We start from the raw sequence: 12,688 nt of genomic DNA on the forward strand, positions 1-12,688 counted from the left end.
GGATAAAATAGTGGGTGACCTCAGCAAGACCTGGGTAAACTATTGGCCAACAAAAAGATGTAGATGGTTTTCTCACATCTGAATTCCTTTGCTGGCCCCACTCAGTCAGTTCTGCCCCACGCATGGGCTGCTCCTCTTGCAGCCAGAGCTGGAAAAGTCCCATCAGGATTAACTTCCACCCTCCCGTCCTGCAGCAGGATCAGGTACATGTGAAACACTGGAAACGTTTATCCAACATGTACATAAACACCTCCAGTGAGGGAGACCCCAGCACCTTCCCAGGCACCCATCACCATCTCAGAAACTTTGCAAAAGATCCGGGGGTGAAAATAGACCTTTTTTAGCTAAACCATGACCCAGAGGGCTTATATAGTCTACCTACTTTGTCAATAGTCTGCAGGGAAATGGCTGTGTTTATCTGTCTCTCATACACTACTGAACAATGCAAGGTTTCTTACGCATGTTATGTACGGCATATTATGAACGTCATTGATTTCAGAGGAACACAGGGACACTGGGCAGCACCGTCAGAAAAGATTAACATTAATATGTTAACCTTAGCATTTCAAGCAATGTAGCAAGATTAACATTAATATGTTGTTTCTTCTTCCCTCTAGGGATTTTTTGTTGCCATCATATACTGTTTTTGCAACGGAGAGGTAAGTCACCAGCTTCTTAATTATTTCCCTCCTTTGTTAGGTTAGTTCCACACACAGATGGTAAAGTGCGTGCACATCAGCATATCCCCACTTATTCTTGAGACGCAACCCTGTTTTGCACTCAGTGGAAGATCTGTCAGTCCACATAGAAAGTTCATACCCTCGGTTTTGGTCATGTAAGACATCCAGGTCTTACGTGTCACCAATAAATGAACTACTGGAAGCAGCTAATCGAGAAAATAAATGTGTTTTTTCTTTTCCCAGCACAAGTGCTGTTTAGTGCTGCTTAATTTCAGATCTGTGGCAGGAAGAAAAGTGGATTGACAGAGTAGCTGCCTCGCCAGCAAGCTCTTTTGATTGCCCAGACCTTTTTGACCTTTCCTTCTATTTCCAGAGTGATATGCTTTAATGTTTTTGTTTCCATTAATTCCCTCTATGGCTGCAAACTAAGAAACTAGATGGTCAGTGGATGTGCACCGGGAAAGAACAGAGCTATTTTCATGGCCCAGCATAAGGCTGGTTTGGCCTAAGTTTATGGACTTTAAGGGGAAATGCAACTACAAATGTGTTTATGTTCTACAGCATAAAACCAAGATGAAATCCATACCATAAGGGGATTTGATCTCATCCTAAATTTAGCCATCTAAAAGTGGGACACTCAGTCTAAAGTAGTCAGCTAACTCCTTTCTAGAGGAAATTACTAGAGACTCAGGCACCTCTGAAGGTGGTTCATACTTGATTCTTATGGTACATTGAGATGACTGACTCCTGAGTGTGCTGCTCAGTCTCCCTTAACCCCGGGAGAGAGTTAACCCATATTTTCAGTTAGATGTTTTCAAGCGTTCAAGCTTCCCAGTGTCAAATATTTCATTTGGAAAGGGCAGATTTAATGTGAATTTACTGTTCCTTCCAATTTCACGCTCCAGAGAGTTCCTCACCCAGTCTGTCTGTGGATACTACCCCCTTCTGATGACTTTCTGCCCCTCTCTCCTCCCACTCATGCTTTTTTCCCCCCTTGTCTCTCAGGTCCAAGCAGAAATAAAGAAGTCATGGAGCAGGTGGACATTAGCACTTGACTTTAAAAGGAAAGCACGAAGTGGGAGCACAACCTACAGTTATGGACCAATGGTTTCCCACACCAGTATCACAAATGTAGCCACAAGAGGGGCACTTGCCCTCCATCTCAATACGAGACTTATACCAGGGACCCTCAATGGACACCGGAATTTGCCAGGTTATGTAAAAAATGGCTCCATTTCTGAAAACTCCATGCCTTCTTCTGGACCAGAGCAGTACAACAAAGATGAGGAGTACCTGAATGGCTCTGGGCTTTACGATGGAGACAGACCCACAGTACTTGTTGAAGAAGAAAGAGAGACAGTGATGTAAAGAGAGGAGCAGAAAAAAAGAAGCAAAAGGATGAAAAAGGTTCCTGGAGAGCATTTAATGGGCAAAAGAATATCAGGCCACGCATTGGATGCCAAGGGTTTCCATACAGTTTCTCTGTTCCGTGGAACGAGAGGTTAAGTTATATGGGGAAAAAAAGTGAGCCACCAATGTGGCCAGCTGTCGATCACATACATATACTCAGTGATCTACGTCTCCCTGGTATTAATGGAGGCAGGGCTATCCAGACCCGCGGGCCTTGCTACCTGCTGAACAACAGAGATACTGAGAGTTCGTGAGGGAGTGTTACAAAGCAGCACGTGGTCCTTGGACCTCTTGGAGAGTGTGGGCAGCCAAGGAGGACGGGAGTCTCACCCAGTAAAGCAAGAGTCTTGCAGGGAGTGTACGGCGCCACCTTCTTGCGAGGGTACAGGCCACCCTGGGCATCAACGTCTTCAGTTTGGTTTGCTCTTTACCTGTCAAGTCTGCCTGGTAACACACACAACACTGATCAAGACCCCTCGGGGGTCATAGCTGCCCGGTCTTGCAGACAAGCGCTCAACGCGGACAGCTCAGTACAACCGGTCACGTCTTCCCTTGGGCAATCTCACTCCTTGGCAAAATGCTCCTCTGGGGTGGGCAGGGTTAACAGTTCATGGTTGCTGGATGCAGGCAGAAAACTCTATTGTCCTTTCCCTGACCTGAGTCCCAGTAGCAAGCCAGAAACCAGTGCAATTTTAGGATGGAAAATGTGGTTATCAGAATGTGCGACATTTTTGTTCTTCCAGATGCAGCAGTGGAGAGGGGCCCACCAAGTGGGTTGAGGCAGGGCGGGGGATTTGCAGATCTTGGGTATGTGTGCCTGTGCATGTGTGTGGCTAAAATCAGTTCAGAGGGTAGCTAACTCAGCCCTCCCTTTTTGTGGAAGCTCATGGAAACAGGCTTCAGTTATTTTTTAAACCTTTAAATTGCTTCTCATTCTCCTCGCTGAATTTCCTGCTTTTCACTCATCCAAACCCTCATGAGGAGAAAGACTCCATCAACAGTCTGCCTGTATTACCCAGAAGCACAAGCTGCTGGATACAGCCAGACAAACCCACCTTCATGGGATCCGAAGGCAAAATTTGCTGCATAAAAGCACAGGGATTGCTCGTGGATGGTCTCCCTCTGAACATCTTCTGAACTTTCCTATTCTTCGTGGTTTGGTCACACACACACATATGCACACCAGGTCAGACTCTTAGCTGGTGTAAAGAAGCGTAACTCCAACCAAAGTCATTGAGTTTGCCTAGAGATGCTCAGATGAGGAAATGTTATTGCATTGTCTCCGAAGGGAAGAGCACAAGGAAATGCCTCTTTCCTACCAGAGAGAGAGACCAGGGAGATTTTGTCACTGTGCAGAATTTCCCTTGCTGGTGGTTTTTGCAAGGTGTGCCAAAAGGTCATTTTCTGACACACCTCCTGTCTTCAGCAGCGAAGAAGAGGTACCATCCTTGTGGGCCAACAGTGCACTGCGCTGGGGTCTTGTCACACCAGCTGAGCATCCAGCGAAGGGTCTCTGCCAGTTTCCAAGCATGATTCGGAATTGCCCAGAAGTGGGAAATTAGGAACAGTGACCAAACGTCCTATTGCAGCACGTGCTTCCCCAGAGGAAGGACTCCGGCTGAGCCAGCCTGGACTCTCTCTTCAGCCCCTGTCATAACATCACTATTCCCTTGCTGCAGTCTAGGAGTCATCTCCTCATGGTGCTTTTTTTTCTTCTTTTCTTCCTTCTTGGCAAGTTTCTAGTACATGAAGCATTTTGACCTCACCTGGCTGTTTTACTCAAATGAAATAGGAAAGAAGTATTGGGCAAGTTTGCAGAAGTCCTTTAGGATGCAGGTGGGGCCACTGGGATAATCTACCCTCTATCCTGATCCTTTAGGTACAGCTGCTGGGTCACATCAACCAGCACTTCTGAGATGCATCCAGTCACTGCAATCAGCTGGTCTTGTGAGGGCAGATTAAGGACTAACTTCCCCAAAACTCTGAAGGAGGCCAGGAGGAGCAGTTGGGATCTCGACTCTGTGTCCCACAGCTTCTTTAAACAACCTCTCAGGTTAGGACCTGATCCAAAGCCCAGTGAAAAACCTCCTCCCCTCCACATCCCTGAGTTTTGGATTCAGACCTGGTAGAGGGTGTGGTGGCTGAGAGGCAGTCCTCTGTCAGGCACTGAAGCACCTCTCCACCAGTTGCAGACACAAATGAGCAGGTCTTTAAAAGCCAGTATTTATTTGTGGTGGTCTTTTTTTGGTTTGTGTCATTAGAATAAGTCAAAACTCATCATAACCATTTACCACCAAATGGCAGCTATTGAAATGTCAGGTTTTCAAAGAATAATCATTTTTCATGCTCTTTTGTTATTGTTGTTATTCATATAACAGTACTAACAATAGTATTACAGAGAAGTTAAGTAATCTTGCAAGAGAAGTCAACTCTAGTGAAAGTTTGGCATGGAGAGCTAACCAGCTCTGCAGAAATCTGGGTCAGCCCAGCTACACTCACTGCTCGCCTTCTCCTCGCAGATGCTAGTATGGCTTCTGGAGGCAATCAAAGGGGGCAGAAGTTATTAACAGTCAGCTGTCAGAGTGTGTACAGCTGCGATATTTAGCATCCCATGTGGCTGAACCGCCGATGAGAAAGAACACTGAATATGCTGGCTCTGGCTTTCCACCCTTCCAGAAGTGCATTGTGCTTAAATCCTGCCAAGTAGATGCAATGACCCTCCTGATTTTCTCGCTCAAAGAAATTTCTTAGTATCATTTCACTGCTGGAACAAAGGAAAAAAAAAGACAGAAAACCCACCAGTGACTCACTATTTGCTTGTGTTTGTTGCTGAGAACTCAAGATTAATAACATATTTGGCAATCACTTAGCAAAGTTCAAGGAATTAGCAAAAGCCATAAAATGATTTATAAACAAATACAACACCCCTCATAAAATGCAGCCCTCACTGAAATGCATTCATCACTGGATTATTTAGAATAAATGTCTAAAAACTGTTGTTAAGCATAGATAAAAATTACAAGCACAAGGGAGGTACAGGGGAAGAAATCTTTTCTTAGTCCTTTCAATTACAAATCATACATAATAGATTTTTTTTTCTGGGTGTTCATGTGCATGAACAATATTCATGCAAAAATTGGGAAAACGCTGATACCAAAACAGGGGAATAACTCTGCCATTAAGACGCAGCAGACTGTATGTTTGTCAAAGCCTGTTCCTATCTTTCCTGGGCTGATCACAAACTCTTGATTGAGTGTATGGGCCACGATCTATTAGCTAGAGAGCCAAAGACATCCTCCACTGATTTTAGTAAGGAAGGGAGAGATCCAAAGACATCCTCCACCGATTTTAGTAAGGAAGAGATCAAACCTGTGATGTCTAGAAACAGAGAAGGAACCACAATTTGCAGTTGCACTTTGCCCTGGAAGGGCAAGGAGAGTGATCCTGCTGGTGCTTAGCCAAAGCCTCTAGCTTCAGGATGGGGTCACCTTTGCTTTCTCCATCACCAGGAGATGCGGGCATTTCTCAAGGACACTTTATCCCCATCCAAAGGTCTGAGTCGACCTGGGCTGACAGTTCCTCTCCTGTCTGATTTACTAGTGCAGACATAGCTCCGAAGGCCACAGAAAACAGAAAAGTGGTGAGGTGAGGATGCATTTGTCTGTGATTCATCTAGTGACCACTGCGAACCCTGCAGGCAGGAGAGGGTTTGTGCCCATCCTGCTTCAGGTCCAACATGGGACGGTGGAGCAGAGAGAGCAGATTACTTTGGAGTCGGTGTGCAGCAAACACACGGGCAAAGAGACTTTCTCAAGTTCACTTCTAGCAGGAGGCAAAGGTCCAAAGGAGCTGGTTGCCTGTATTTTTCTAGGTTTCCCTCCTCCATGGTGTCAGCTTTGTGCCTCTTGTCTTCCCATCCTGTAAAGCAGCTGGCAACACTCAGGAGTCCCACAGACCCTCTCACTTCTCTAAGCCTGCTGGGCTGACACAGGCCAAGCTGTGCGCTGCAATATCCCAGCTGACTGGTTCACATGGGGAGGGATCTCCTTGCCCACCTTTTGGATGGGTGTGCTTTTCTCCAGCGCAACAGAGATGCTGGGCTTGGGCAGGGAATCTCACCCCCTGCCAGGTTCATCGCACGGTACGAGCCCAGCACCTCTTCTATTCCCATCCACAGCAACGCAGTCTACTTTTCCTCGTGAGTCGTTCCTACTCGATCTACCTCTTTTCTGGAAGGACACAGAGCTGTTAAGTCTTCCTCAGTCTTGTGTTTCTTAAGGATGACTTTTGGCAGCAGCCTTGTCATTTCTGCTCTGCCTGGGTATGTGCAGATGAGTGTTTTTACACCTTCTGTATACTGCTTGGTCTTGGTTCAGATGAGATCACGTCTTGTCCTATTCCTCACCATTCCTCAGCTCTGCTTCTTCTTGTCTGATACATATTAGAGCCAAATCAGTTCACAAAGATCTCCCAAAATTAGACTCTTCAGCCAGGGATTGGCTTCATTTATCTGTTTATGGGCAATTGGCTGAAAATCGTAGAACATCCACAGTGCTGGTAAGAATTTTCCATTTTTTAAACTGTGAAAATACATTAAGAGGGAAGATCTCCAATTTCTATTCCTGTTTATTGCTTTGACAAACTCAATGGCTGGCTTAAAAGTTTTTAAATGTCAGGTTCTGATGTTTCAAAAAGTTAAGAAACCTCGTAATAAGGTTTCTTATTTATAGGTTGGGTTCTCTGGCTTTTTCACTGGCTGATTTTTCTGCACGCCTTTCACCTAGAAAGCTTCAAGCAGAATTACTGGCGGTGAGGAGAGTGATCAGTATATCCCTTAACTCATCTGAATCTCTCACTGTGGTCGATGACTCTTTCACCTGAGATAGGACTGCATGAAATGAGAGAAAGCACTTTAAGAGTTGACCTTTAAGGGAGAGGTTGTGTGAACCTGTGAAGTCTTTTAATGTGCAGCGTTGCTTCTTATTGGTGTACGTGCTTTTTTCCACCTGTTGGTGCCCATGAGTTTGCTGAAAACCAATCTGTGCCTTGTCACGGAAAGTTATGCAACAGTAACGTGGTTCACATCCTCTCTTTCTGGCCTCGTCTGAATTTTATGACATTTTAGCTGTAACAGGAAGAAAAAGGAAAAAAAAAAAAAATCTGGGACAGTATTTTCCAAACTTGGAGGGTAACGGCTCCTCAGCTGTATATCCTATGTCACAAATCGGCATTGCACTGATGGCTGCAAGTTGTAAACTGCTCAGCAGGTGAGGAAGCTTTGTTTCAAGGCCGTGGGCAGGTTAACGTAGGCCTTCACCATGCCACCTCCCTGCTGACAGCACCTGCTGGGGAAGAGATCATGTTGCACCCTCAGGCAGGTCTAGGAAAATTGGCTTTTTTTCAACGAGCTTCATGCTGGAACGGGTTTTCTGTGTGATTTTTTTTTTGTTATTATTATTTTTACTGCTATTGCTGATGAGCTGCCACATTCTGCAGAGTAAACAGAGGACTTATATGATATCCCTGGCCAGCTCCAGAGCTTTTCAAGCATCCAGTATGATTCTCCAGACAGAGTAGATTTTATATCCCATTCCTCTAGGGTGTCTTGAAGTGACAAAAATACTAGATTGTAAAGGAAATGAGTTTGTGAAAGACCCTGTAAATAAATTTCCATCATGATTGGCCATGGCTGTCTGGATTTGCCTGGAAAACATAATACTTCATAAATTGTATAAGTAAAATGAAGAGCATGTCCATCTCTGCGGACATCCATTGGAAGGCAGTTCTCCTGGTTTTGCCCATGGAAGTGAAAGGTTGAACCTGCTGGACAGCAAATACTGTTGGCCCAAAGGAACGTTTTGTTTTGAGGCAGCAAATCCTGCCGTCTATATAAAAATTATTGGGCTTATTCTGTTCCACCCAAACTGTTTTTGTGGCCTCTCATAAAATCAAAACTCAAGCATAGTTCTTAGCTAAAGGCGGGAGAGCAAAACAAAGCGGAGGTGAGTTGTTGTAAAGGCACATAATTAACTGAACAATACTAAAACATAACTCCACCACTTTGATTAAAAAAAAAAAAAAAATAGCCTGGGAAATGCAGATTGGATTTGCTTTCATTCAGGAAAAAGACAAAAGGGATAAGAAGAACAAAAAATGCAGGTTGGCATTCCTTTTTTTTTTTTTTCCCCAATAATGCTCAGTTGGCCAGAAAGTTTGAGCCAGAAATCTGGTCTCCTTGGTGTTTCCATGTCCTTCTTGGCCTCTCTGTAGGAAATCTTCCACAGGCCGTTGTGAATGGGTTGGGATGGAGAGAGACGCATGGATGTGCGATTCAGAACCCACCTTTGCCTATGACCAGCTACTGGTCATTTAAAGCTGAGAGACATCAAGCAATCTTGTGCTGAAACAGAAATATTGCTAATGTGCTTCATTTAGTGGTTAAGCCCAAATTAATTTGCTGGCTATGTATCAAGCCTTGTAATAGGCAAAAGGTCTCCTAATCAGGGTGCTTCTTTACTCAGTGCTAGTAGACATCTTCACGGGCTGCTCTTTGGTCTGTAGGAGGTTTTGGAGATTTTAGAGCAGGTATCTTCTACTGAGAGTCCAGCAGTTGAAGCTGGGACTGAGACGTGATCTTTTGGCAGTGCTAGCAGACTCCCAAGTACCTGCTTCACCTGCAGCATTAGGCTGATGGTGGACCATCAACCGTTTTAGATCTTTGAGGCTGCTTGTTCCTAGCGGGTAAAGAAAGCCACAAAAAGGAAACCAGCAGGGTGGACACCCCTACCCTCTATATGAATCCCAAATTCAGATTGGTTGGAGTCCTTCTCTACACTTAACTTCTTTTTTGCAAACTGGCCCTACAAAACAACTCCCAAAAATTTATTTAAAGAACTTGGTTAAGCATTTCATTTTCCATTTTAGCTGGATGCAAATTCAGGGGTTTTTTATGGCTAGAAGCCAATCTCAACTCTCAGTTTCAAAACCAATCCAGAGCATCGGGATGGGAACATGATTTGCTCAGATCAGCTGCACAGTGCCCCAGTCTCATCGTACCCATCACACGGGGTTCAGAGCACAGGTACCCTGGCAGAGGTGGAAGGTCGCTCCGTCAAAATAGTCTTTTGTTCTTGGTGAATTTATAAGAAAAGGGCAGAGAGAGCGAGAAGACTCACTGTCTTTACGCCACACTTAAGAAGGATTATGAACAATAAAATAGTGATTATAAGTTATCCTTTGTTTATTTCATCAGGTTCTGTTGAGTGCTCTGATGGGGTCTGTGCAGTGTCTGGCTTTCTGGCTTCTCCCAAGAGGACAGAGTTCTCTGTGGTGTACAGAATAGCTATAACGGGCGGACAGAGTCATTCAAAGCCGGTCTCTAGGGCAGGACAGTTAGAAACAGACCTGAAGCTGATTTTATATTCGTTGGCAGAAGGCAGGAGCTACTCCACTGAAGTTAATCGAGTTAACTCGGTCTAATGCCAAGGCAAAACAGATCTGAATCTAGACCACAGTTCAGGACTTATGTACAATTTACATAATGGAATTAAAATAAAGCTTCCAACTCTAGCTACAGAAATACTCCGCTGAGAATTAGAGACCAGGCTTGCTCTTTGGGATTAAAAAAAAAGGACACCCAAGGCATCAGCTGTCACGTAAAACAATCCCATTTCATCTGTTCCTGTCCAGATTAGCCTGTTCTCCCCACTGCCATACACTGTGGTCACTTAGCCACACTTAGCTCTTTCAATTGGTAGGGATTTTTCTTAGTTCCTTCTTTCTTTTCTTTTCTATCCTACTTGCATGTGAACTCAGATCCTCCAAGTTTTCATGCTGTCTTCCAGGTTTAAGCTAGCCCCGCAGTATACAAAGTTCAAGATAATATCAACATTTTGCCAGGACTTGGGAGGCAAGCGGGGAAAAGAATGTCACAGGGGAGCATTAAAAGAAATATTAAATAAGGTTCCTCTGAAACCTTTCCCACGGACCAGGGAAAGGTTTGCAAACCTTGGCACAGCATTTCATCTTCCAACTGAACTCGCTCATGTTTTGCTCATAGAAGATCTTGAGCCGTTCAGTATGGCCTGCAAAGCTCACGCAATGTCTTTCCACTGTCTTCAGAGGGCTTGGCGTTAGAGCTGGTACACTGCTATTAAATATTCTTGTTTAATTTAAGTTTAATATTCTGATCTGCTCATGTGGTTTCTGCATCCTTCTCTAGGTTGGTACATGAGTGCTGCTTCGGGGCACGCTTGCAGAACTGTCCCTTGAACTGCCTTTGCACCTGTGGCAGGTGGTAATTACTGCACCCGCCTGGGGCCGTCTCCTCTCTGACCGCGTCTCTTGATGGCATTCAGTACTGACGGGCAGCGACGCTGCTTTGTAAGGGAGCCAAAGGCAGCGTTTGCAAGAACAGAGTGCAACAAGCTTTGTCCTAATTCAGAATGGATTTGCAAGACTCCAGCGAGGCAGGGCAGGGCTGGAAACCAGCTCAGAGTCTGGCAGGAGCCAGGAACAAAGGAAAAAGTTATGGAAGAACTGACCCAGATGATCATAAGTAATTAGGAAGTCTTATAAATCTGGCTTCTTTTCAGGCAGACCTCCCTATCCAGTACAGATCTGACAGAGGTAGACTCTATTGCACAATTACGCTCTCTCCTAAACAGGGGATGTCTTGAGAGAGCAAATGGGGGGTGTGTAACAAAGTCAGTACAACTTTCTCTTCTTCTTCATCCTCACTGGCACTTTTCCCTTCTTTTTTCACCTGAAAAAAGGGGCACATTAGAACAACCTCAACATAACCTGGAATTCAGACCCATTTCTCCTGCGTCCCACAGAGTAACTTCTCCCTGTGACTGTAGCAATTTTCCTGGCACATGAACTAAGGAATTTGATGGTATTTGATTATCTTCCTCAGACTGAGGGTTAATGATTCTGGGCTAGTGATGCGGTGTGCAACGACACCGATGTGCTGGCGTCAATTTGGGATGAAATCCTGACCCCATGAAAATCGACACCAAAATGTCTGTTGATTTCCATGGAATGGGTTTCACCCATAAATTCTGAAGAGGAAAAGGGTAATGATTCAAATAAATTACCTCCCCTGTTCCCAAAACCTTACTTGCCACCCATATTTCAGGCTGTCTTTTTGCTTTAGATCAATAACAGTACAAGACCAGAAAGCAGACATCAAGAGGTAAAAGATGGTCTGAGTGGCAGTCTTCTCTCCCGAAATGCTTCACGAGTGACAACATTAGGCTTTTGTGTCGGTATCAGCTTCTACGTGTGGGGATTTAGGATGTGGTAGATATTTGGCTAGAAAAAAGGCATGGGATTAAAATGTTTGAGATAGATGGGATTAGTGTGCACTGGGTTTCCAAAATGCCTGGGCCTACGTCCTCTGAAATAGAGATTCAATATCCACTTGAAAGACTGCTTAAAACAAGCTTAAATGAAGGGTGTTCTCCAAACAGGCAGACCTCAGGTACCTAAAACAGAAGACAAAACAATGACTTCACCAGAGAAGCAGCATCTATTTAAACCACAGCATTACGACAGGCATGAGCCCTTCTAAATACAGAGCTGGTTGCTTCTTGCCAGGCCAAGCTTTTACCTTTTTATGTTTCTTTAAATCAATCATTCTTCCTGGAGAGCTGCAGGGAAGGATGAACAAGAAGCCACTTGTTGTTAGAGGTGGAACGTTTTAAAGGACAGGTTGTATGAGGTAGAGCTGGTGGGAGAGTAAAGTCAGTTGGTGGCAGAAGAGGAAGGACAGGCATAGCCAAGCACCATCACCCAAACCCATCCCCTCGGCCCATCCCCGTGTTCAGAGACACTATGCCGATCTCTTGCCATCTCCATGAGCTGGGGCATGGAAGAAGAGAGAGACCTGCTGCTAAAACTTATTGCTTCGTCTCAGCAACTTCAGGGTGACCCAGCCATGGTGGTCACCAGAAGTGATGGGATCTGGGCATTAGAAAAAGGACTCAGCCATTCCCAGCGGTCTGCCAGGCTCTGCCCGGGGAGTCTGTTTTCAAGATGTTGGCTCCTTTTTTCTAGTCTGAGCAGGAGGGAAAGGAGCTGGGGTGTGTTCTTCCCCCTCCAACATGAGCGCTTTCACTGAAGTGTTCTTTAAGACCTTGTTTCACTTCAGAAGAGGGACAAAACTGAAAAACTAAAGGACAAAACTGTGATTTCTTTCTATGTGTTACAGGGACATTGCCTTGTGTGTGTCGTCAGGCAGGCATTTGGTTTACATTCCTCCACTTCTGCTTTCTGTATGGACCAAAGTAACAAGCGGAAAATGACAAACCACAGGTGTATGTAAAAGGGAATTAAAATAAAAATTGATTTATTGATTCTCATGAATTATTTCTTCTGTGTCTTTTCCTGCTTAGAGGACTCAGAACCTCAAAAATCCTTCAGGGGCACCTTTAGATGGACACGGGTTAGGTATTCCTCTGGGTTCTTGAAGAAGGAGCTCCATGAGCTCCTCCAGTTCATTAAGGATACAGAAAGATGGGAGTGAGCTATGCCTCTGGAAACCCTTTGGGAAGACCTCACACTAGGTGGCTTAAATACCCGCTTAAACTTGTGGT

General features: G+C 44.8%; 1 protein-coding gene across 1 annotated transcript in view; it reads left to right on the forward strand.

The window, feature by feature from the left end:
• The window catches only part of PTH1R (parathyroid hormone 1 receptor), a 135,167-nt gene extending 122,709 nt beyond the window's left edge, over positions 1-12,458 (forward strand). Inside the window, exons 12-13 of the mRNA XM_076332093.1 lie at positions 618-659; positions 1,686-12,458. Coding sequence (XP_076188208.1) covers positions 618-659; positions 1,686-2,048 — 405 coding nt within the window. The 3' untranslated portion in view covers positions 2,049-12,458. The remainder of the gene's footprint in view (positions 1-617; positions 660-1,685) is intronic.
• The last annotated feature ends 230 nt before the right edge of the window (positions 12,459-12,688 follow it).

This window comes from Aptenodytes patagonicus, chromosome 2 (genome assembly GCF_965638725.1).
Source record: "Aptenodytes patagonicus chromosome 2, bAptPat1.pri.cur, whole genome shotgun sequence".
In the NCBI taxonomy this organism is placed as follows: domain Eukaryota; kingdom Metazoa; phylum Chordata; class Aves; order Sphenisciformes; family Spheniscidae; genus Aptenodytes; species Aptenodytes patagonicus.